The sequence below is a fragment of the Furipterus horrens genome, unplaced genomic scaffold (genome assembly GCF_987537825.1).
Source record: "Furipterus horrens unplaced genomic scaffold, mFurHor1.1.pri manual_scaffold_2, whole genome shotgun sequence".
In the NCBI taxonomy this organism is placed as follows: Eukaryota; Metazoa; Chordata; class Mammalia; order Chiroptera; family Furipteridae; genus Furipterus; species Furipterus horrens.
In genome coordinates this window covers 187,337,623-187,362,910 of record NW_028327172.1, presented here as the reverse complement: position 1 = coordinate 187,362,910, position 25,288 = coordinate 187,337,623, and the positions used below count along the sequence as shown (strand labels likewise).

The following is a 25,288-nucleotide window of genomic DNA, read 5'->3' as shown; positions in this document are numbered from 1 at the left end:
GGGCAACAGAAAATATACTCATCAATATTTACCATGTGCAATATGTCAGGCCTGGCTTAGTAAATATAAAAAATATGATAAATTGAATTCTGGAATCTTATAATCTAGTAAAAAAGCAAAGAACAGAACAGATTTTGCTTTATCATAAAGTTCACCCAGTATGTCTTCTAATTTTCTTTCTATTTCTTCTTTTATAAAAACGTATTCAACAAATTAATTTAAGAAACATTTATTGCCCTAGCTGGTGTGGCTCAGTGGATTGAGCACCAGCCTGTGAACCAAGGGGTCGGCGATTTGATTCCCAGTCAGGGCACATGCCTGGGTTGAGGGCCAGGTCTCCTGGTGGGGTCATGTGAGAGGCAACTGATAGATGTTTTTCTCCCTCTTTCTCCTTCCCTTCCTTTGTAAGTAAATAAAATCTTTTAAAAAAGGAAATGCTGAGTTATAAAAAAAAAAGAAAGAAATATTTATAATATTCTAATTGGGTGATCAGGGAAGGTCTATTTGATAAAGTGCCTCAGGTGACACCAGCTGCAAACTGAGACTAGAAGCCAAGTGAACATCTAGGGTAAGTGTTCTCAAGGAAGGAACAGCAATGCAGAGGCCCTGAGCCCAGAACCAGCTTAGTGTTTCCCAGGAACAAAATAAATATTAATTACTAATATCGATTATCTTAGGGATATATTTAGAGTGTAAAGATTTATAAGCCAAGGTCTCTGTTCTAAAGGAGCTCTGTAACATAGACATAAGCAAAAACACGATACAGTGCAAAACAGATATTGTAGTGACAAAATGTATGTATAAAAAGGTGCTAAGAAGGAGTGACTAATTGGGGTGCGTTTCTGAGAAGGCTACACAAACGAGGTAATATAAAAGCAGGACTTTGAAATATCAGTAAGAGTTGACAAGGCAGGAAAGAGTGCTGGGGGAAACGGGGGTGAGGACACGGCACAGGTGCAGGTTGTGTCTCTATGATGAACAGAATAGAAGAAAGCAAGGCTCAAGAGAAAGGCCAAACCATGAAGGGCCTTATATTCTCTGCATGATGGGAACGATCAAAAGGCTCTAAGGAAGGAATCACAGCACTGGATTTGTGCCTTAGATAGATCATCACAGGCTGTCTCTCTTAAATGTATCTGTGGGAGAATAAATGTGGGGCAGTTCTAGAAGCAGTGACAGAGGTGAAATGAGGATGGTAGTAGCGGAGCTCGGAAAGAGGCAAGAAATCTGAGAGGTTTTTAGGAGTTGATGAAACAAATGGGTAGGGCAGATTGTTCACTGCTGAGCTACTAATAACTTTTAAGTATCTGGCTCATAATAAGCCCTCAACATGTGGAGAATGAATAAAGGAATGAACTGAATGGTGGGTAGGTGTGGCAGCGTGATGTCTGATGAACAGAGGTCATAAGCCCCGCTTTCAAATATAAACTCTTGCATTAATAGAGAAAACTGAATGCCTCAGCCTCTTTTTAGGTGTGTTGCTTTAATCCTACCAACCCTATGAGGTTATTTCCATTTTTCAGACGAGAAAAACCTGAGACTCAAAAGAGGTAACGTACCACGCTTGAGGTTCTAGACATAGTCACAGGCTAGACTCAAGTGCGTATGCCTGGTAACTACTACTTTACACTACTTGGCTCAGAGGTTCAAAGAATGAAGTTAATTATGTTAAGACTAAAAACTGAGACTTCTATGAAAAGTCTGTAACTTTCAACAAGGGTATAAAAGGGGGTTCTAGAACTTCTCTGCCAGCAGGTAACGAGAGGATCAGAGCGGTGCGTCACAACTACCCAAAGTAAAGCCTTGCCTGGTGGTCTAAGAAGGGGGCGGGGCTCCTGGTCCCGAAGGCGAAAGCGGTGGCGGTGAGCGCAGCCGCAGTACAGCTCGTGAGCGCCGCGGCCTGGGGGAGCAGGAAAGAGGGCCGAGCGGACGGGGAGGGGTGCTGCGAGGGGGTGCAGACAGACGCAGGCGCATGCGTTTATTCCGAGGCTGCTCTTCTTAGACACCCAGGGAGGGCTGAAAGTCATTTCCTTCCGGGCGTTTCCAGTGCTTCCGGGTTGCGGTCATTTTGAGCCCCTAGTGGGTCCCTTTTTGGCTCTCCAGTCGCTGTCGGCTTTCTACCCCCATCTCAGGTGCGGTCCCGCGCGCCTTCCGGTTTCCGCGCGCTTTCCCCTTTTCCTGATCCTTCTGGGCCTTCTGCCCCTGATCGCCCGGGCTCACCGCGCCATTACCCGAGGCTATCCTCTGAGGTGGGTGAGGTGACGCAGAGAACCGCGTTCCACCCCAACCCCCTCCCGCCCACCTACCACTTCAGCTTGGCCATCCGCTACTCTGCACGTTCCGCCATTTTGCCGCTTGTGAGAGTGAGCCGATTGTATTTTGGGTCTCCGGCTTCTGAGTGCTGGTGACCCCGGAGGGAGAGGGAGTGTTTCTGGGAGGGTGTGAATGGGACAGGCTCAGGGTGACGGACATGTGTGTTGGAGGTTGTTGCAGGTGGCGATGCAGATATAGTGGGTGGGGGATGGAATGCGAGAATCCCACGACGTGGTTCAGTTCAGCTCTTATTGGGGGGATATAAGAGATTAAAATGATGTCCGAAGAGTCCTTTTAGGCCTTCACAGTCTCTTTTTAGGAATTCTAGGTAGGATGCTGTTTGGGACATAAGAGGGTTTTCTTCTTTTACGATGGTTTTAGGATATGAGTAGTTTATTCATCCAGTTCCATCCATGAATTCATCTTACCTTTCCTTCATGTTATGTCGTAGACACTCAGCGATGGCCATTAAATAGTGAGCTATGGAAGGGCCCCATTACTATCCTCATCACTTACGCCTTTTCCCCATTTCATGTAAATTGTTTTAAGATGGGAATAATCATGATCCTACGGGAACATTATGCAAAATACAAATTATGTTTTGGTCTCTTAATTCCCCAGGCATAGGTTAAAACAATAAAAGTGTTCTTGAAATGCTACGCATTTTTATATGTCATATTCTCCTAAGTCTGGGAAGGGTGGCAAGTTTGGAATGTACAGAATTTGGTGTTCACACCACTAGGAGAAGGATATGACGTCTTTGTTATTCCAGTTTTTGGAAGTACTGCTTTGTGGGTTACCTTGTATGTTTACTGATAATTATTGTATTTAAAAAAAATTAAGTGCAGAGATGACTCGAAATTTTTCTTCTGTTTTGGGGAATTATCCTAGTTGTTGGGGCATATATTTCCGAGAAGATCCCAGTCTAGGACAGTGCGAAATAAACCATCTTCAGGAGGAAAAATATATCTTATTTTATTGCTATCCTTTTATATCTAACAATATAATTATTTCATAAATACTGTACTTATAAAGCATATATTGTTTTTCAATTAAGGGTCCTAAGATGAGTAATCATTTTCAAAATAGTTAATAGGTCTGTGACTTTTATTTGGGTCATTATTATGTCCATTACTTAAGATATAGTAGTGTTTAGTAAATATTTGTTGATTGATTACCATGAAAACTAGGAATATGACTAGACTATATTCTGACTACTTTGACGTATCATAATTGTTTCTAATACTTAATATAAATATTTTCGATGCAGGAAAGATGAATGGCAGGGCTGATTTTCAAGAGCCGAATGCTGAAGTTAGAAGACCAATTCCCCGTAACTATCAATTAAGTATTTATGATTAGAAGCACTTTATAGTAGAGGAATTTTACAGCCTTGACTACCAATACAGCAACTGGGCTAGCTTCATGGGTGTGTGACCTGTGCAGTCACACAGGGAGCCACACATGGTTTAATGATCTACTGTTGCCATCTTGAAATTATTAATAATTTGAACAAGAGGTTCAATTTTTATTTAGCATTGGACATAGCATATTATGTAGACAGTTCTAACTAGTAAATAGTATCATTAACTTCTGTTTGAAGTCAGTTTGTTAAGTTTATAACAAGCCTGTTTCATTTTTTAAAATGAGTGTGTTTTGTTACATTTAGACGAAGGTAATTTTTTTAGACTTAGTTTTTCCACAGGTGTTTTAACGTTTGCTGATTTTCCTTGGTAAAAAGACATAGGGGCTGATTACATTCCAACAGAGGAAGAAAGAAGAGTCTTCGCAGAATGCAATGATGAAAGCTTCTGGTTCAGATGTAAGTTAAATTTTATAGTCAACAAAATTTGACCTTTAGTGCCTAAAATTTTAATGACCTCACATAGAAAAAATGGGCACATTTTTGGTGTAGCATGATTATTACTAAGAGTTTGATTAAGGAAATAGAATTGTATGCATTTTAGAATAATTTCTAGAATTTTTTCAAGGTTGTGAAATATTTTTGTTTGTACTAATATAGCATTTACCACGTGTACATGCATTATATTAAAAAACAACCTAATAAGGTTGATAACTAGTACCCTCACTTTACAGATGAGAGAACTGAGATTTAGCAAGGTGAGATGGGTTATTTAGTGTTACACAGCTGGTAAGTTGTGATGTCAGGATTTGAAACCAGGTCTGTCCAAAGCCGAAGCTCATGATTTTGGCTATTAAACTTTTAGCTATTACTTGATAAACACTGATTAGTTCCCACTTCACCATGTTGAAATGTTACCAGCTTTTGATTTCTGACTAGAGACCTTATACATGAAGGTTTTATTTGTGTGATACAGAGAATGTTGAAAGAAATAAACATTATCTTACCTTTGAATAGAGTCCTGGTGTTGCTTCTCTGGTTATTTCAGTGTTTTCAGATGAGGGTAATTCTAACAAAGAAGGAGGAAGCAATTTTGAAAAGGGAGAAGTGACCTAAGTTATTAAAGAGGACATACATTTTCATCAATCAGCCCAGTATTTCTGCTTACAATGTGTAAGGTGCTGTGCTTGGGAGATAAGTTTTATGAAACACAGTCTTTGTCCTAAAGTTGTTTCATGGTGTAGTTGAGACAGAGCCAATTCATGAAACACTCTGAGAAATATTAAGTACAAAGCAGCAATAGGAATTTTTAAGAGATAAATTAATTGGAATTGATTTAGTTAAAAAGGATTTACAAAACACTGGAGACCTAACTAGTAGGCCTTTAGGTAAAAGAAGAAGAATGGTAGAGAAGCATTTAGATGAGAAGAAAAGTAAGCAAAGGCAGATTCTACAGTGACGCTATCTCAACTAGAGCCTTGAGATTGAACTGATTGGAGCAGAGATCCTTGGCTGGGGTAGAAGAATAAACATAATGCCAAGGAGTTAAAGGTTTGATTCATTATAGATTGTAGGTTCTTGGGTCAAGGGAATGATAGGTACAATTTTTTTTTTTTTTTTTTTTAGGAAGATTAGTTAGTGTGCAGGATGAGTTAAAAGGATGAAAAGTTGTACTTGGTGAAATCTGTCATAAGCTTTTGGCAGTAGTTCAGGCATATGGCCATTGAGGGTGTGGGTTTTTGTAGTGTCTTTTGGTCTAGAGAAGATGGACTGGCAATGAAAGATTTTTTAGAGGACATATAATAGATTTTTAAATAGATTAAGAGAGAAATGAAGAAAATACTAACTTTAGGTTACTCAGCTTAGGAGACTAATGATAGCATTACTGATTAAAAGGTAGAATTTGACGGAGTTCGTGTTTTGTTGTGTTGCTAGCATTTCCTTTGAGAGACCCTGTTGTTAGGTATCTGTGTGGTCCTTGCACATGTGCTTGATTGGGTTCACAAAGGGGTGACCTGGGGGCCCAGGGACTTGGGGCAGCACTGGTCTGGGAAGCTTTGCATTGGAGTTTTTGTTTGAAGAAGGAAACTAGTTTGGACATTCTGAGTTCATGAGACATCTGATGGTGGAAGGTCTGTACAGAACTAGAGATGAAAACAAAGGTGTGCGTGAGAAAGTAACCTTTGTGGTGTTAGGGGTGTTGGTGAATTCACCAAGAAATTAAGTGTAGGAATAAAACCATGAAACTGGTAATGGTATCTATCACATGCTCAATCCTTAGGAAAGGTGGAATAAATGACTAAGTTTGGGTAGCGCACAAGGCTAAGGGAACCAGGTGGTGGTGAGAGGATGAACAAAGACTAAGAAAGAGCAGTTAAGGTAATAGCTCTGATAAAATCTTGCATTTTATCCTCAATCTTCAGAGACTTACAGAAGTTCCAAAGTGGAAAGAACCTGTGTGAGAGTTAGGCGATGATGTACATCTCTGGGTGAGAATAATTGTTCTAAATGCATAGTCATCATGGATCAGGAACTTCTGAAAAATTTACATGGTTCATAATACAAGAATAATTTCTCAGAGAACTCATTTGTACTCTGCCAACAGATTTTTTTGTCTTCAAGGATTGCATAGAGTAGATACTATACAATAAGGCGATCTATTTTCAAGTCTTGATAATGCAGGATTAAGAAAAAGACATCTGGTAGATAGGGTTTGAGATCGTTGTTGTGTTAGGCTGGTGGCTATGTAGATACTATGGTGTCCAGATTTATTTCTGGCTGATAAATTTATGCTGCTGTACATGTTTAACATTCCAGATAGTTATAACAGAACTATGCTAAAAGTACATTGAAGGGCAGTGATCAATAGGTAGGGTACCCATGTCTGTTCGGCTGTTTAAAGTAGGATATGTAGTATGTGAACAATGGGAGCCTAAATAATTTTATTAAAACAGGTTAATCACAAGTTAGAGAAGATATAATAAGGACAGACTAAGAAACAGCTTGTTGTATACATATCTGGATTACTGGGAAATTTCAGCAGCCAAAAAATAAGTAGTGATTATTCCTAAAACAGAGATACCTTGGTGTTGCATAATGTAATGACATCAAACATTGAAAGTACATAGAACCTTGGCTATAACTACAGATGATAGTGAATTCAACATATAATTACCAGGAGACAGAGTAATACTCATGCATTAAGAAATTTTGTACTTTACATTTGTGTCTTGATATAAGGATATTCTCTGTAGTATGTGATGCTTACCTATATTTATGTAAACGAATAATGGAATCCATGTTTCTTTGGAGAGTATCATCTTGTGCTTTTTGATCTAAAAAGGTTGTGATGAAACTAGGAATGTGTAGAAAAAGTATTTACTAAGGTAATTTTTACAGATTTGTAAAGTCTGTTAAATACTATGCCCATCCTGGTTTAAATTTAGACTTGTTGATCTAGGGGCCATTCTTTAAGGTAATTTTATTTCTACTCTGATCTGTTTTCTGTTAATCTTAAGGCTTAACTCTGAAGTTATTTATTTATGTAGGTAATGAAAGAATCCATGATGTGTATTATGTGTTAGAGTAGTTTTCAACATCTGGAATTACTGAAAAGGTGTATGAATTCATATTTGTTTCATGCATCATGTATAGAATTTGTGAATGATATTTCATACATGTGAACTCCTGGTTTTCAAATGAGATAATATGAGTGATTAGAGTATAAACTGAAGCCTGTCTGGATTCAAATCCCAGCTTCATCACGTATTTGGTCTGAGATTTCAGGCAAGTTTCCTGGTGGCTGTTTCCCTCAGGTTCCTTATCTGTAAAATGGGGATAATCTATTTCATGGGATTGTTATGGCGATTAATTCAATTTAATTTGTTATATAAGTGTTAAGCTACCTTTATTAAGTGGCTGTTAATGTTACTGTAATTAAGGAGATAACAGTTTCCATTGAAAATAATTATGAATTTAGAGTAGTATTTTGCTATTGTAAGGGTGGAAGAATTAAAGGAATTTTAAGGGTTCTTGTATTGGATATGATTGGGATCATGATCATAATGCAGATTAACTTGTCAGCAGTGTTACTGATTTGCTTAAAGAAACTATTTAATTGACTCTGAAAGAGGAGTCGTGTGGTACAGAGGAAAAGGCTGCTAGGGTTTTGATCTAAGCTCTATCACAAACTAGCCATTTCTACTGCTTTAAGCAAATGACTTTGTCTTTCCTGGATATCAGTTTACTCTGATTAGGATGAGGACTACATACTAAGCTCTGAAGTCCCTTTCAGTTTTACCTTTCTCCTTTTCAGTGACAGAATAAGTGAGTTGGAAAGAGACCTTATTTCTTTTTTTTTAAATACGTTTTATTGATTATGCTGTTACAGTTGTCCCAATTTCTTTTCCCTCTTCTCTCCTCCACCCAGTAATCCCCCCTCCATCTAGTTGTCCCCCCCCTTAGTCCATGCCCATTGGTTGTGCATATAGTTCCTCAACATCTTCCTGTCTACTCCACTCCCTCCTACTATGCTTCTTAATTCCTGCACCATCTCTCTCCCTTTCCCCTCTTCCCCCTCCCTACTGACCTCCCCCCTATATGATCCCCATACCTATAGTTCTTTTTCCACTCTGGTTGCCTACTTAGTTTGCTGAGACCTTATTTCTAATACATTACCCTTTATAGCATGCAAAGAAGTTGAGATTCATGCAAAGACATAGTGATGAATAGCAGAAGTAGTAATAAGATCTTCTTAATCAGGATGCTACTCTTTGTAGTATATCGTCATGGCCTAAGAAGAAAGTAAAATAGGGAAAGCACTATCCATTGTAGATATGGCCAACCAACTCATCACCTTCCATTCTTATATGACTACTCATTGCTTCTTGTTGCAGTCTTTGAACCAAGCTGAAGGAGCAAAATTGCAAATTGTACTGATGCTCTAATTAAAAGGGACTTTTCCTTTGAAAAACCTTAAGTGATAATACATGAAGGCACTCTTAACCAGCCAACTTTAAACCATTTTCAAGCAAAATTTAAATCTGTTAGTAAGTAGTAGAGTGAGGACTCAAACCTTAGGGCTTGTGCAAATTGGTGGCAAAACTAATGTCCTACTCCAAAGTTATAGATTGTAATTATGAAATCTGATCATTCAAATGTCTTAATTACCTTGGTTCTTAAATTGCCCATATATTGTCTAGACCAGGATTGAGCAAACTACAACCTAAGGGCCATATTGTTTTTGTATGGCTATGAGCTAAAAATGGTTTTTCCATTTTTAAATTGTTGAAACCAATCAAAAGAAATAATATTTTGTTACATGCAAAAGGTATTGGCAAATAGTCCCCTACACTTATATAAACCTTTACCTAAATGATAAGTGTCTCACTGTAGCTAAAATGTCTACATTCATATTTTTTGCATCCATAAATAAAGTTTTATTGAAACACAGCTATGTGCATTTGTTTATATATTGCCTCAGTCCTTTTGTTTAAAATGGCAGTTAAGTAGTTGGAACAGAGACTGTGACTCAAAATCTGAAATATTTACCATCTGGCTCTTTACAGAACGATTCCCAATCCCCAGCTTGAAACTGCACTGTCCAATGTGGCAGCCACATGTAGCTATTTAAATTAAAAACAATTTACAGTGCAAAGGATACAAAGCAATGTAAGTGAAGGTAAAAGGAGCATGGGGTGAAGTCCGGAGGAAACCGGACAAGCTTCCAAGAGTCCTCTCCCAGTGGAGCCCCACACAAAGGACGCGCTAAATGTCCCCAGCTGCATAATACGTGAAGTTGTTATCTTGGCAGGAGTCTCATTAGAGACTCAGCACCTGGGGTTTTTATTGGGGGCTGGTGATGGAGGCACCCTCAGCCTAGACGGTACCAAAATTCCAGCCTCTCAGAAGGAAAGCAGGTGTGCAGCATAAACTCTTTGTGCAGCCAGTTTAGACACAACCACTCATCATTCAGGTAAAGTTTTGTATCAGTGTACCAGTCAAGTTCCCAGACATCAGCCAAGAACTTTTGTAAGCAGTTCTTTCTGAATTACACTGTTTAATGTTTTGTAATTTTTCTTAAAAATAATTTTGTATTTTCACTGATACATACAGTACAGCTTTTAAACATGGGAAAGTTGTCTTTTAAAAAATCTTAATTGTGCAGCATACTTCCTGGGTGCTTTTACTGGTGCATGTTTATCTCTCCTAATGAACTGAGACAGTATTTTTTTGTTGATGTTGACAGCTTCTTTTTCTTCTTGTAGCTGTGCCTTTGGCTGCAACAAGTATGTTGATTACTCAAGGATTAATTAGTAAAGGTAAATATTTAAAATTTGAATTATTTAGCATTTTGGATATCATGTTTTTATGTGGTATTTTCCTGAGTTTTTAGATAAAGTAAATATGGTACTGTATCATATTAAACATAATCACTGATAAATTTCTAGAAGAGTTAGGACTCCATGGACCCACTGGCACAAATATCTTGATTTGAAAATTTGATAACCTTTTGCATTATAGCAACATTAACAGTCTACAAGAGTAAGAAAGTAACTAAAAGCCTGTGGGTGGGTTACAGGGTGGCAGAAAGACAAACCTGGTCTATATAAGTCATTCACTTCACTATCACCTAGGAGCTGTTTGAAAAGCAAATTCATGTGCCCCAGCCCATTTAAGTCAGGATCTCTGAGTTGGGGCCCAGGCATTGGTTTAACAAACTCCTGGTGATACTTATGCACTAGTTTAAAGATGAATGACTCCATAAACCGGCTCTTGTCTTATAATCATGGCGGAGTAGGGACACTTCCTTTTCCTAAATCCTATTGGCTTAAATAGTACAGTGTTTCATACCCAAAATTTAGAATAAGTATTAAATGTATCTACGTCTTAAAGTGAAATACACTTAACATTTATTTTGTGAACAATCTCCTTGGAATAAGATGTCCCAGAAAAGGGTGGCGACCTTAGGATGGCCTGTACATATCCTGAACACCTGTTCTTTTAGTTAGCTAACTCCTATAATGAGACTGTGATAGGAAAAATTATACCTTTCCTATTAGCAGTGTGAAGTACTTAGAAGTTACTGATAGAACTAGTTGAGAAAAGTAGTTTTGGAGGGAAATGGGAGGAATGAGGGGTTAAAATTTTGTTTTTTATTTAAAGTACTCTCAAAGAACCCCTTTACAATGTGCTACCATGTCAGGAACTTTAAATATGGAAATAAGTCAGTATACATGTGTACTTGCATGTGCTTTAGGAGTAAGTTGTTTGAGAGACTAGGATTCCTTCTGTAGTGAGAAACAAAAACCGTTTCATTCCCTTGCTTTTAAGGAAAAACTATGGCACAAGGAGTTAGGATCAGAAAAATTGCATTCATCGTACTGCCTGTTTGTATCGAAATGCAGTCATTTAGTAATGGCTAAGTTCCTCTGAAGAAACTGTGAGCACAACGTTGAAACAAGTAGAGAATATTAAATCTTTAATAAGTTACTAAGTTGTGTAACAGAAACTTCAAGAGCTGTAAGTCTTCAAAGAAGAAAGATTTCTTCAGCACCACTGCTATCAAGGAAAATTTCTTGAGTGGATTTTATAGATGGGCAGGATTTAGATAAGAAGAGAAGGAGGGATATCGAAGGAGGGACCTGATTATTAAAATAAGCACAACTGTTGGGAGGGACAGTCAGGAGAATGACATGGTTAGAGTGACAAAACCATGCAGGGAGAAATGAAAATTCCATTCAGTAGCTGAGGTAGACCCTGGAGAAATGGTGGTTTTGATTAGGTTACAGAGAAGATAAACTGGAGCTTTGGGGCTTAGGTAGGTAGGAGACTTAAGTGGGTTTGAAGGTAACTCGGAAGCAGGTACAGTTGGGAGAGTAGATTATATATACTTAGATAGACCTTATATTTGCAACAATATCACCACTGCTGGGGTTTGTGTTTATTTGTTTTGTCTATTTTGAGAATACTTTACCCCTACACATAACTGATTTTACTGAAGCAGACAAAATAAACAAGAGACATTTCCTTTTTCTAGTTGCAGATATATCCTGTTATCATATAGTTAAGGTGAAGCCTCCTGAAAATGATAGAACCTGTTACTGAGGAGGCAAATTATTGTAGCCAGAGCTCCTGAATTTTTAGTCCTCATTTGGTGGTTATTTTACTTGTCATCATTGACCGCTTATGCCTCTTATGATTTCATTTGCAGAAGTCATACCATGAGTATTTACATTGTTCCAACATCCTTCTCTGTAATTGTTCATGACTGAGCCTGGAGCCTCACAGTGGAATTTAGTGCTCCATTTTTTAGAAAGGATAAATTGTTGCAGTGATTTAATCTGATTTGTAGAATAACATTTTCTATTCAGCATTTCATATATCATCTTTCTGACTTTGTTGTTATTGTTGGGGTTTTGATACTTTTGCATAAAAATTAAAAATAACAACATTGGATGATATATCACTCGTGTTACTATCTCAGAGAAGTGAGGTCTTTTATTGTTGAAATTGTATTGGATTCTTGTTTTTTTGTTGGATATTCTAATAAAAAAGTCAGTCCCCCCCCCAGAATTGAAAGAGACTTTAGAAAAGGAATTCAGAATTCACCGAGATATTTCACATTTAATTAAGATGCCTAACATTTTGTATATACTTTTATCTGCAATGTGACATACTCAGCATAGTCTTAGCTGTACCCTCTGTACTTGTTCTTTTTCTGGCAAAACATTTAAGCATGTTCACGTCTGTTCTAACTCGAGAATATACAAAAGAAAAATCTTCCCTTATATCCCTTCCCAACTGCTTCCATCTGCCTTGCATTTGAAGCCAGACTTCAACCATGAGACATCACTTTATACTTCTTTAACCCGTTGCAGTCTAGGTCATAGTTTGTGGCTATATTCTTGCATTTACCAAAACTTTAGAAAATGTTATCAGCGCAACCTCCTTGTTGCTTAAATTTGATGGACAGTTTTTGTTCTTGACTGTTAACCAGTCTTCCTGAAAATCTCTACCCTTGAGTTTCATGACAGCACGTTTTTCTCCTACCTCAAGCAGCTTCCCTTTTCGTGTTTTTTTGAGTGATATGTACTATACACTGTTTTTGGAATTGGCACTAAAAGACAAATTCATAACCTCTTGGTGCTTACATTCTAGTGTGGCTTTTCTTCCTCCCACTTGAGGTTTTTTTCAGAGTTCAGTTTTCAATCTATATACTATTACCGAGCACAATGTGTGCTAAGTGGTCTGTATTTGAAGGAGAATCTTTTCTGTATAGAGGTAGATATTATTACCATCTCCCTTTTCCTCATCTTATTTGTGTAAGTAAAAGGAACCGAGACTAACAGCATAAATGAGTTCTGTTTTTATACTTTATGTACATGAGATCAGACAAGTAAGCATTCTCTTAACATTGTTTGTGAAGTTTATCCAGTGGTGTGCTGGAATTGGCTTGTATCAGCTACAGAAAGCTGATTGTAGATGTTCAAGATTTTGGTAAACTGATTTTTAAACCATTTATTACCTTGAAGTTGATCATGGTCCAGGTTATTTTCTCTCTACAGAAATCAACCAAAATTATAAATCAGGGCTTTTTATTTGGAGAGCTGGTTTACCAGCACATAACTAGATTCATGCACATTTGTTGCATGTAGTTCTAGATTATTTATTTTCATTGCCATATAGTTTTCCACTGTATGAATATACCACAGCAGTTTATCCATCTGTTTATATATTGACAATTGAATAATTTCCAGTTTTGACTATTATAAGTATCTCTACCATGAATACAGTGTCTCTTGGTAAGTATTTTGCTGGCTAGTAGATTAGGTATATATATTTAGTTTTAGTAGATACTACCAAACTTTCCCAACTATTTGGACCAATTTATACACTCACTACCAATTCATTAATAAAATTCTATTAATAAATTATTACCAACACTTGCTATTTTTGTGTCTTTCCTATTTTAGCCATGTGGTGAGTGAACAGTGATAGTGATTGCATTGTGGTTTTAATTTGCATCTGATGACCAATGAAGTTGAGGACTTTTTCTTTTGTTTACAGTATATTCCATTTGAATATGTCTTTTTTTGTGAAGTATCTGTTTAAGTCTGTTGTCCATTTTCCATTGGACTGTCATCTTTTCCTGTTGGTTTTGTGAGAGTTCTCTGTTTATTTGGAAATGAGTCTTTTGTCAGATATATGTATATATATTATGTCTTTTCCCCCCATTTTGATTAACTAGTTCTTAATACAATCTAATATATCAGATCTCTAGTTTGATGAGTGCTTTTTGTGGTCTTTTTAAGATCTTTGTCTATTACAAGGACATGAATCTCTTATGCTTTCTTCTATAAGCTTTAGTTAATCTTTTTATGCTTAAATTTTCAAGTCACCTGGGACTGTTTCTGAATGTTGTATGAGGTAGCATCAAGGTGCATTTTTCTGTTTGATGTAGTTGACTCGGAACTGTATTTTGAAAGGACCTTTTTTTGTTCACTGCAGTGCAGGGTTGCCTTTGTCATAAATCAAGTGACTGCATCTGTGGGTCTGTTTCTGGACTCTTCTGGTTTTGGTCAGTTTATCTATTCTTGCACTTAGAACAAGACTGTCCTAATTACTATAGTCATAGATCTGGGTATTTGTTGGCAGTTCCCCAGTTTTGTTGTTCTTTAGTATAGCCTCACTTCTTCTTGGCCCTTTTGTGTTTCTTGATTTTTAGAATAAGCTTTTAATTTGGGGGGAAACTTTCTTTGATTTTAATTGGGATTGCATTCAATCTATAGATGAATTTTTGGACACTTACCATCTTTATAATATTTAGTCTTTGGTTCATGAACGTGGAATATTTTCCCATTTATTTAGCTTTTATTTTTCAGTTTTGTAGTTTTCAATGTAGAGGTCTTTCATATTTTTCATTAGATTGCTCCTGGGTTTTGATGTTTTTTGGTGTTATAATTGTATCTTTTAAAAAATGTTTGTTTTTTGTTTGTTCCTGGTATAAAGAAATCTTTTTATGGTATATTGACCATGTATCAGGTGATCTTGCTAAATTCACTTATTCTGAAATTTTCATATTTGTGTTAGGCTTACTTGGTTCTCTCTTTTAAATAGCTTTAGACACTTCTCTAGGGTTATGGAAAAAACTATTGTTGTTAGGTAACACTCAAAGAGTGTCTGTATTCATTTTCCTTTTTATATTTTTCCTTATTTCTGATGATAGACATATCTTACTTCATACTGTGTTGCTGAACTTATTTTGTCTCATATTAAAAGTGACCACATAATGACTAGCAGAAATAGTTCCTTTGCATTTTTATCACAATTTCAGTGTTATTTTCTTTTTTTAAAAATTGTTGATTTATTTATTGTTTTTCTATTACAGTTGTCCCATTTTTTCCTTCATTGCCCCCCCCAACCCAGCCCACCCCTTCTCCCGCAGTCAGTCCCCACCTCATTGTATATGTTCATGGGTTACTTATACTAGTTCCTCTACTACACCCTTCCCCTACTTACTCCCCTTTTCTCCCTCCCCCCATGTTATTTTCTTAAATACTCGTAGCATAAACTTGTCATAAATTTGTTTTATCTTAGTAAAAGATACACATCTTAATTATTTAAATGTGTTTTCCTCTCTCAGTTAATGTTACTCAGAAATATTTACTTTTGTCTTTAGGAATCCTTTCAAGTCATCCCAAATATGGTTCCATCCCTAAACTCATATGTAAGTATGAACACTTGTTTTCTTAGCTTTTTATGTAAGAATGTTTCTTATCAGATATTTTGTCTTAGAATAGTTACTTGGTTATTTGCTTTGACAAGTCAGTTTGGTTAAGCTTTTCATTAAATGGACTACTAGGGCTTTTATTGCTAGCACTAAAAATAATGGGTTACTTCAAAGACGCATTTTTTTTCTTTTTATAGTGTAATAGAACTATTTTAAATTATTTTGTAAAGATACAGTATTTGAAAGTAAATTCTCTTGGTCTATTGGGAAAGAAAGTTGTTCAGTGATTCTGATTAATCAAAATAAAGTATAGACTGTGGGAGAAAGGTGGGGGGAGCAATGGGGAAGAAGTGGGACAACTGTAATACAAAACAATAAAAATAAATTAAAATAAAAATTTTTAAAAGTGTGTATTAAAATTAAACCTAATTTGAACAAATAAATCTTAAATTTACATTAAAATGTAAATAATCGTAACTACTTTACATTTCGCAATATGGTTAATAGAAAAGAGCTAAGTTGCTTTAAAAAAGATACCTGAGGCTTTTTATGAATCTCTCTGGGTTAGCCTCTCTTTTGTATGAGAAACGGACAAATGATGCACTAATAATTGTATTTGGGCAGCATGTAATAAATCATTACTTTAAGAGACTTGAGCCTGATTTTAAAAATAATCTGAAGAAATTAGCTGGGCCAATGGTATAATTCTCATTTTATGGGAAAAAAAATGACCTAAATCTCTATGATTTAGACTGGAGCTTTGATATTATGATTCTTTATTCCATTATATCTTTATTGCATCTTTCTTATCTATATTAATAAAGCAGTAAAGTAGCACTTATTTGTATATAGCAACTTTTGGGGGTTATTTTATTTTGTAACAGTGAATTAAATCCACAGTCTTTCTGTGAATTCTGAATCTGATTTAATGTGATACTTTTACCATTTCTTCAGGAAATCTCAGTCTTTCCACACCAAAGACAAACTTAGAATCACATTTTTTTAAATGTACTTTTAGAAAAGTTCTTGTCCAAAAAAAGCACATTGAGTTATGCTCTCTGTTTTTTACAAATAAGTTGCTTGTATCATGGGATACTTTGCTGGAAAGCTTTCTTATGTGAAAACTTGCCAAGAGAAGTTCAAGAATCTTGAGAATTCCCCTCTTGGAGAAGCTTTACGATCAGGACAGGCGAGACGCTCTTCATCGCATGGGTAGGCCAGATTCTTTATTAAAGGTTTTTCATTTTATCTAAAAAATTGTGACTAGATGTTGCCATAACTCAGGACGTGAAAAACATTGCCTAACTGAAGGACCATTGGAAACTTACCGCTTTGTTGCAAGCTAAAGTTAATTTGGTTTTTAAAGGTGGAGTGAGATTTGTCTACCTTTGCATCCTATTGGGAGTATGTATTTCAGAATAAAGGATTTTAATTCGGCAGATACCTTTGGTTACCTCTATTTTGAACTTTTATTTTGAATTCCCAATTTCTATTAATTCCAGCTCAACCAATTTCAACTTTTTAATCCTGTAGTTTAAAATAGTAGGGAAATTGTATAGATATAGATAAATGAATCTGTCTGGGTAAGCAGATAAGTGATAAGGTAATTAAGTAGATTTGGTTGATGTATTGTCATATCATAAATGGCAAGCAGTAGAAACTCCATGAGTGCTAGATTTACTTATCTGCTTTATCATAATAGAGTTTAAATAAGTAGGTCAGAATATATTTTTAATTTTTATTTATGACAAAAATGAGCAGATTTAATTTTACTATTTTAAATAAGTGTTTAAATAATATGATTTCTTTAGAAAATAGATTACTGATTTTTATACCTTAGCATACTTTTTAAAATAAAGTATAGGCAATAATTCATGTTCTTATGTAATATGAATTTCTTTTATAGGCACTATTCTCAAAAGTCAAAATACGACTCAAATGTGAGTGATCATTCATCTTTTGTGACATCCCCAGCAGCAGACAACGTGGAAAGAGAGAGATTTCCTCACTATGAGCCAATTCCATTTAGTGCTTCTATGAATGAATCTACTCCCACTGGTATTACTGACCATATTGCCCAAGGTAGAAACTTCTCTTGAAATGAATTTCAGCATTTAATGGTCCAACGTATGTATAAACTTTATTTAATGACCTTTTCTGCTGGGTGTCACCTGTATGTTCCACCATCAGCCTAAACTCAGCATGTTTGTTCATTTGTTTCTTCATTTAACGTCTTTTGAGGTCCAGTCTGTTAGAAGATATAGAAATATAAGGATTAATTACTAGTATGTCCTATTAATTGAAAATATTAACCAAGTTTAGTGGAATATCAAAGCAGTGATAAGTTGTACCTCCAGGAGGCTTTTAAAAGGTTACATGTGTTAAGCAGGTCTTAGAGGCTTTCAGCTTTTTTGTTTGTAATGTGAGAAAAATAATAATTACCTGCTTTACAGAACTGTTGGCAAGTGAGAAAATCCATGTGAATATGCTTTGTGAAGTATGTGTAAATACTAGCTTTGAAGATCACATGATGTAAGTGCAACCACATCAATTTTGGCCTAAGGCTTGGATTTAAACCAGGATTGACTTTTACTAGCTGTTTGATTTTTGGCAGGTAACTGTAATTTGTGGTCCCTTCAGTTTCTTGATCTGTTGAATGGAGATGATAATCCCTCTTTTAATGAGATGAAGTAATCAGAGATGACGCCTGGCAAGTAATAGGCTCTCATCCATTGTCAGTTGCCTGCCTTTCTCCTTCAGTCTAGTTTGCAGTAAAAACTGAGGAATTAGAAACAGAAAGTGCAAGTCTGCAGTTTCTTATTTGAAACTTTAAAATCCAAAGGTCTTTGAAAACAGAAGTCTGACCTGTACTCATTTCAACCCCTGACCTAAACTGATAAAGTTTATTTATGATCTTTATCTTAATATGATTTTTCTTAATTTTTTTTGTAGAAATACTGTGTTTTTACTCATTGCTGTTCTTAACTACTGAATGGGTGGATATTAAATAATAGAAGGTCCACATACTATAATATTTTTCTAAACTCAGAGAGAGTCTGAATTTTAAAACATTTTTGACTCCAAGGGTTTGGATAAAGGGTTGAAGATAAGGGTATTTTTCTAAAATGCTTGTTTTGAACCAAATATAATAAGCCAGTAACTATGGAGAACAAACAAGGTTTAAAGAACATTTGGTTTAAGATGGGAGAGATTTAACTGTCTTACCTATCCATCTATGTATGTTAAGGGGAGGGAGGAAGGAGATACAGTGGAAAGGGAGAAGTTGACTGTAGATCAAATGAGGTTCCAGAGACTGCAGAAGGGTTCTAGGTGTGTCAGAATATAAAGTAGCCACTGTCTATATGTGACTGGTTAATTAAATCAAATGGAAAATCCAATTCCTTTGACAGCATTTCAGTTGTTCAGTAGCCTCATGTGCTACTGGCTATTGTGTTGGACTGCAGGTACAGAACATCCTCATCATTACGGAAAGTTACATTGGATAGCACTGCTTTAGAGCAAAAGTAAGGGGGTGAGCATTTGCAGAAGAACCAGCAGAGTATGGAAGTTAATTTAGATTTTTTAGTGGATGAAAGTTGAGAGTGTTAATCCTCAACCGTTTTGTTTTGTTTTGTTTTGTTTTTTTTGAATGGTTGGAACTAGAGACAGCTAATTACAGTTGATGCTTGAACAACACAGGTTTGAACCGTGTGCGTCCACTTAAACAAATCTACCTGTAAGTGAACCTGCAGAGCTCAAACCCATGTTGTTCAAGGGTGGACTGTAGTCAGAAAGGGAAGGAGCGGGGCAGATTAAAGAAAGTGGTTCAAGTCATTATTTTATCTCTAAAGGCATCTGTCCTTGTCCCTCATGGCATCTGTTTTTCCCATCTCTCAAGTTCACATCCATTCTGCTTGTGTTCTAGCCTTGTAATGACTTGCATCTTTCCTTGCATTTGTATTAGCAGATTCCATTCCATATTACATAGTTTCTTTTCAAGTAATAGCGAACACACCAAAAGCCTTTTGGTACCTACCTACAGACCACTGCATAGCCCACATGTGAATATGTTTTATGACCTCCAAAGCAGCCCCACTTGTCCGGCACTGTGTTTTCTCACCCCTTCTCTGAGTCAGGGTTGCAGCTCTCCGCAGAGACCAGTAGTGCGTGACCTTCTTTGCTTCACCCCAGCTGCTGTCCCCCTTACTAAGACACCCTCCCCTTTTGTTTAAGCAGAACTACTTGTCCTCTTAGTATTTCTCTTACCAAAAATTTAAAGTTATTCAGAGTAGAAAGCGTTCCTTCATCGTTATGACCTTTATTATAGTTTATTACAGTTAGATTTAAATCAGTGCTATTTTCCATTGTCTTATTCCTTCCAGCTCTTTATAACCTTCTCAAAGTAGTAACTCATGCTCCCTACACAATATAGGATGTTTTCATTTGGCTTTTGTAAGTGTAAAAATTTTCCCTAACATTCTGTCTGAATTATGTTTTAACTATTTGTCACAGGATTTCAGAACAATGAAAAAGTATTAGACCTGAAAGGAACTTTAGAGATAGACTATTTAGTTAAACTTCCATATTTCACAACTGAGAAAAACAAGATTTAAAGACGCTTAGTGATTTGCCCAAGGACGTTCACTGATTGTCTGCAGAGTAGGAATGAACCTAGGGTTTCTGATGACTCCTTCAGAATTTTAAAAATATCATTTATTGTGAAGGGAAATGAGTCCAATAAGTACTCATTAACTAGTGAAATATAAAGTGTTTCTTAAACCCAATATAATGTTTTAATGCTTTGCAATTTTTGAGCAAGAAAAACTTACTTTTCAACAGTGGTATATTATTAGAACTAATAAGGAGAAATTTAAATGCTCTTTATCAATGCAGTATACTTTGTATTAAAATAAATAGTTATGGTTGAAAGCATTAAATGTATAGTTACATTGCTTTAAAAATTCTGATTATTCTGTGGGGCCTTACCATTGAGTCTCAAAATAGTACAGCTTAACAAAAATTGTTTTAAAAAAAATCATAATTAAAACAATGTGCCCAATTTGTATGTCTTATTAAAAACCTCTTCGAAAAACATTACTTTTGGAGTAGTAAGATTGTAAGTAGTTGTTCATTGAATGCTGTGTTAGCATTAGTTAATTTTTTAAAAAATGTTTATATGGCCTCTTTGGCTGGTTATACATTTTATAAAGTATGTTCAGTATTTGGCCCTGTCAACCAATATTAAGAGTAACCACTTGCACATGTTTCATCAATATTTGACTGATAATATGTGTTCTTGCTTTTGACTCTTTGGGAGAGATAAAGAATAAATGCTGGTTCCCCGGTTGAAATTATATTATACTTGCCATTTTCTTCTGCCTCAGTATTGCATTCATTAGACCTAAGTGAAAATGATGCTTAAAGGCTGTGTTTTATACTTTTCAATAGCTATTTTCACATTATTTTTGTTTAGATACAAAGATGGTAAAATAAACATTTTTTAAAAAATAGCTGGAGTTGTTTGTGCGTAGGTTATGGTTATAGAAACATTTATGGAAAGAGTACCAAATAAAAACCATACTGTATCAAGTTTTGTTCAGTTGTCACTCGTAGAATGTATTTCTCTTTACATAAACACTATGAATAACTTTGCGGTTTTAACCACTAAGATGTTAATGAGTCTAACTTGTGCTGATGTATATATATTATGCTATCTGTTCTTTTGGCATGGTTAGTTTTTTTATTTTTTTTTATGTTAATTTTAAGTTTTAGAAATAAAAGCTTGAAAATGTGAGAAGAAAGTGGATTTTAGTTTTGTGATTACTTTGGGGAAAATATAGTACTTTTGAAGTGGTGGTAATAATTTGACCCTTTATTTCACTTTATTCTATTTTTATTATAGGTAAGAGCATTTATAAAATTTAGTTGCTTTGGATTTATTCAAATCCGTTTATCACCATTTATTAACTGTTTGTTGTTTTAGGACCTGATCCCAACCTTGAAGAAAGTCCTAAAAGAAAAAGTGTTACATATGAGGAATTAAGGAGTAAAAACAGAGAGGCATATGAAGTAACTTTAGCACATAAGACTGATCCCTCAGTCAGGCCTATGCAGGAAAGAATGCCCAAAAAAGAAGGTACGATAGTTTAGTCTAATCACTACTCTTTAGGATTGGATACTGCAGCAATTAAAAACATTAATCATACTAACGTGATTTAATTCTACAAGTAATTAACCAAAGTAACTTTTTTTTTAAATGAATACCTATTTCACAGTTACCACGTCATTTGTTTTTAGTGTGTTCTAAAGGCCATATTATGTTAGAAAATAATGAAGTCTAAATAGTAGTATGACTTAAGATAGTAAGTCTGGTTTTATAATACAATATAAAAATTATATATCCACTTTGACTGTTTTCACTATAAGAAGTCACTTTGGAAACTGTTTCTAAAAATGATGCATCTGTTGCGTAAAACAAGATCTGGTGACCAAAGGTTGATAATTGGGTTGTAATATCCCTTTGGGTGGAACCACAGAATCATGATTAAGTAACGAAATTGATTTTCTTAGTTTGTGAAATTGAAATAGTTTATATTTCGTACAGAGCGGCTTTAGTACATTTCCAAAGGAGGAGTTTGACTTCTTTCTAATGGTAGTTTAGCTCCGGAATTAATTATAAATTTTAAAATGACAGTTTCTTTTAAGTCTTTTTGGAGTAAATGTTCTGACAGTTTACTTCTAATGGGAGAGGGTGTTTTAATAGGAGTTTGTAACTTTTAATGTAGGATTTTATAACTCTTGAAGAATTTTAGAGAATGTGTCATTGTTTCAGGTTTTCTACTACTTTAAAAATAAAAGGAATAGGTTCTTAGTGCCTTCTTACAAATCATACGCCACAAAGAATATAAAAATACATAAAAATTCTTAGTATTTTTTATTATGATCGTTCTTTTAGAGCCAGTTTTATTTCTAATTGTTAGTGGTTGCTTCATTTAGAATTCCCTTTTCATAATAATGATGGATAGTATCTGTCATTATTGATGTAAAAAATCTAGCTTTAAAATAGATTTGTAATCAACATTACTTGGTAATTTTTGTCATTAAAAAAAAATTAGTGTAAACCTTATGCATTCAATAGGCATTACTCTGTAATACGTTAAGACTTGCTGGTACTTTGTTTTGCTCTTTAATTTGAGATTTAGACTGTAAGCTCCATGAGGGCAGGCAGTGGTTTTTTTCCCTCATTTTTGTAATCTTTCATATGTCTGCAAAGCATGGTACCATACACTGATAAATCAGAAATGGGGTGTTTTGTTGGGTCTTCTGTAGTAATAAAGATTATAAAAAGGAAATATAGACATTTGGTATTTGCTAAAATTTGACATTTGTGGTTTTGACTGTAAGCAGTCTTTTAAGGTTCTGTTAAATGACATAGCAATATGAAATTATTTCTTTATAAAAAGCTGATATTTTTGTGCTTTATTTGAAAAGAGACAGTTATGAAATAGTTTCAGTGATTTTCTAGAACGTTCTATTCTAGAATCCAGACAGAAAATTTGACATTAATATAGTATAGCTTCACTAGGTCAGAAAGTATCACTTAAATTTTTCAGTCTTAGCTTTTGTGGATGACATTTACCTAATTAGAAATTAGGACAAAAAATTTAAAAACATGCACATTTCCAGTTGGCTGTCAGAGCAATGATATCACCACACATGCATCTTCTAGAAAACTCTACCTTGTACTAATGAAGGAATGAAAGCAAGGGGAAACGGCATAATATGAGGGAAAAGGACAGACAGTGGTACCTTGGCACTCGTCATTAATTTTTTCTGGAACTTGTGATACATGCCAAACCAATGAGTACTGAACAATGAAGCATTTTCCCTTGCGGGGCAATGTCGTGACTCATAAGTTCTAGCAGTTGTGACAAGTCCTGAGCAAGTGCCGAGTGCTGAAACATTTTTTCTTGTCAAGATGCGATGAGTACAGGGTTTGATGAGTTCTGAAGCCAGTGAGTACCGAGGTATGACTGTATAATGTATTAGTATAATAATGAAATTGTTCTGACCTCTCAGAAACTCTGAAGGAGTCTTGGGGAAGGGGGTCCCTAGTCCATACTTCGATAACTGCTCCTTTACATTGTTATGACTACTTGTAATTCACAGATAAAGACTATGTAAAAGAGAGGCTAAAAGGTGAAAGAGTAGAGAAGACAGGAGCATGTTTCAAAATACAATGTTATGTAAAATGCAGGAATATTGGAAACTTTCCTTCTTCCACTACTATCACGGTTCATAAGAGAAGATTGAATTAACTATATGTGAAGACTTCACTGTTTCTATGTTTTTTGTGAAAAAATTAATTTTGTCACCATTATTTTAAAATTTCCTGGTAATTTCTTTGGATGTCCTGTAATTTATACCATACTTCGGTAGTATGGTAAAGCTGTAAAGGCACCCAGGCTTTGGAGCTAAACAGATGTTTTCAAATTTTAGTTTTGTTTTATTAGGCTTGTACCTTGGGCAAGTTACTAATCTGTTTTCTCTTAAATGGGGCTCGTGTTTATAAGGTGGTTAGGAGGAACAAATATTTACGTAAGGTTCTTGGTGCAGTGCATTACTTTTTATGTCCAACCTCCAGTTCGCTTAAGTCTGGCTCATCCCTTTTTTAATTTGACTCTCCTGTACATTCAGATGAGAAGCATAACTTTTCATCAAAATAGCAAACTTAAAATAGTGCTTTTTACATACTACTGTTTGGAATCATCAACTATTTGTGCTTTTTTCCTAGTCAAAGTAAACAAATATGGAGATACTTGGGATGAGTGAAAAATGCAGCATTGGACCTACTGAAGGAGTTTCCATATCCAGCTTCATCTAGGTGGTCACGATTATCTGCATGCTTTGAGCTCAGCTGCAGTCCTTGTAAATACATTTAAAACTAGAACCTGGGTATTTCGTGGTTTGGCTTGTAAAAATAATGTTTAAAAAATGCAAGTTGTAATGTTAATATTGTATGAACGTATTTACTTTACCTTGGGGAACTGTATGAATGATGGCATTATACCATGACCATATACAGTTTGTGAAATTTAAGTTACAGGACAAAGATACTCTTACGAAACCATCGAGAGATTGTAATGCTCAAGAATCAGCATACGTGAAAATAAACAACATCTGCATGTTGAATTGGGGTTGGTGGGGGGAGCAAGCATAATTTTAAGTGTTACTCTTTATATCAAAAAATTATTGAAAAGCTTTTCTTCAGTGTTTGCTGTATTAATGTTTATGGTAAATAAAATATAAAGGACATGCATCTTCATTGATGTCATAGTTTTATTGTTTGCAATCTTTTTAAGCACAATTAGAAATAAGTTGTATTTGTAGCTATAGGAAATAAAGCCTTCTATCTCTGAATATTTAATGATATGACTGTGAGTCGTGGATTAATTAGCATATCGTAGATAGCTTAATGCCTTAAGAAAACAGTGGTCATATTCAAAAACTGCAAATTTCAGGGGAATAAAGATTTGGTATAGTTTTTTTTATGTTCCTGGTTTGGGTGAATAGAAAATGAAATTGTGGTTTATCTGAATTCTTATTTATTTTACAGTCCTACCAGAAACTTAGTATTTCAGTTAGTGTTTGGTGTTATGCAAATTGGTAGCTTGATTTATTGGGGTGATCACTTAGTAAGTTATATAATGTCTAATCACTGGGTTGTACACTAAAACTATAATATATATCAACTGTAATTGAAAAATTAATTATTTAAAGTAAAAAACCCAGTCATTTATTACCACTTTTTGTGTGGGTCAGGAAATAAGGACTTCCGTTGAATGATTTGGTTCTTGGCCTTAGGTCTGTAGTCAGATGAG

At 35.3% G+C, this 25,288-nt stretch overlaps 1 protein-coding gene across 5 annotated transcripts; it reads left to right on the top strand.

The window, feature by feature from the left end:
* Positions 1-1,991: 1,991 nt before the first annotated feature.
* On the top strand, positions 1,992-24,271 carry OCIAD1 (OCIA domain containing 1). Of its 5 annotated transcripts, none has more exons than XM_090266901.1 (9): positions 1,997-2,132; positions 3,584-3,646; positions 4,055-4,135; positions 9,943-9,996; positions 15,357-15,404; positions 16,484-16,619; positions 17,314-17,489; positions 21,391-21,543; positions 24,202-24,271. In XM_090266901.1, the coding sequence occupies exons 2-9, from the start codon at positions 3,589-3,591 to the stop codon at positions 24,237-24,239; spliced, it is 744 nt and encodes a 247-aa protein (XP_090123027.1). In that variant the 5' UTR covers positions 1,997-2,132; positions 3,584-3,588; the 3' UTR covers positions 24,240-24,271. The 5 variants fall into 5 exon arrangements, with proteins under 5 accessions (XP_090123030.1, XP_090123028.1, XP_090123029.1 ...); XM_090266900.1 differs by having other exon boundaries at positions 1,997-2,249; XM_090266904.1 differs by lacking the exon at positions 24,202-24,271 and having other exon boundaries at positions 1,992-2,249; positions 17,314-17,534; positions 21,391-21,454.
* The last annotated feature ends 1,017 nt before the right edge of the window (positions 24,272-25,288 follow it).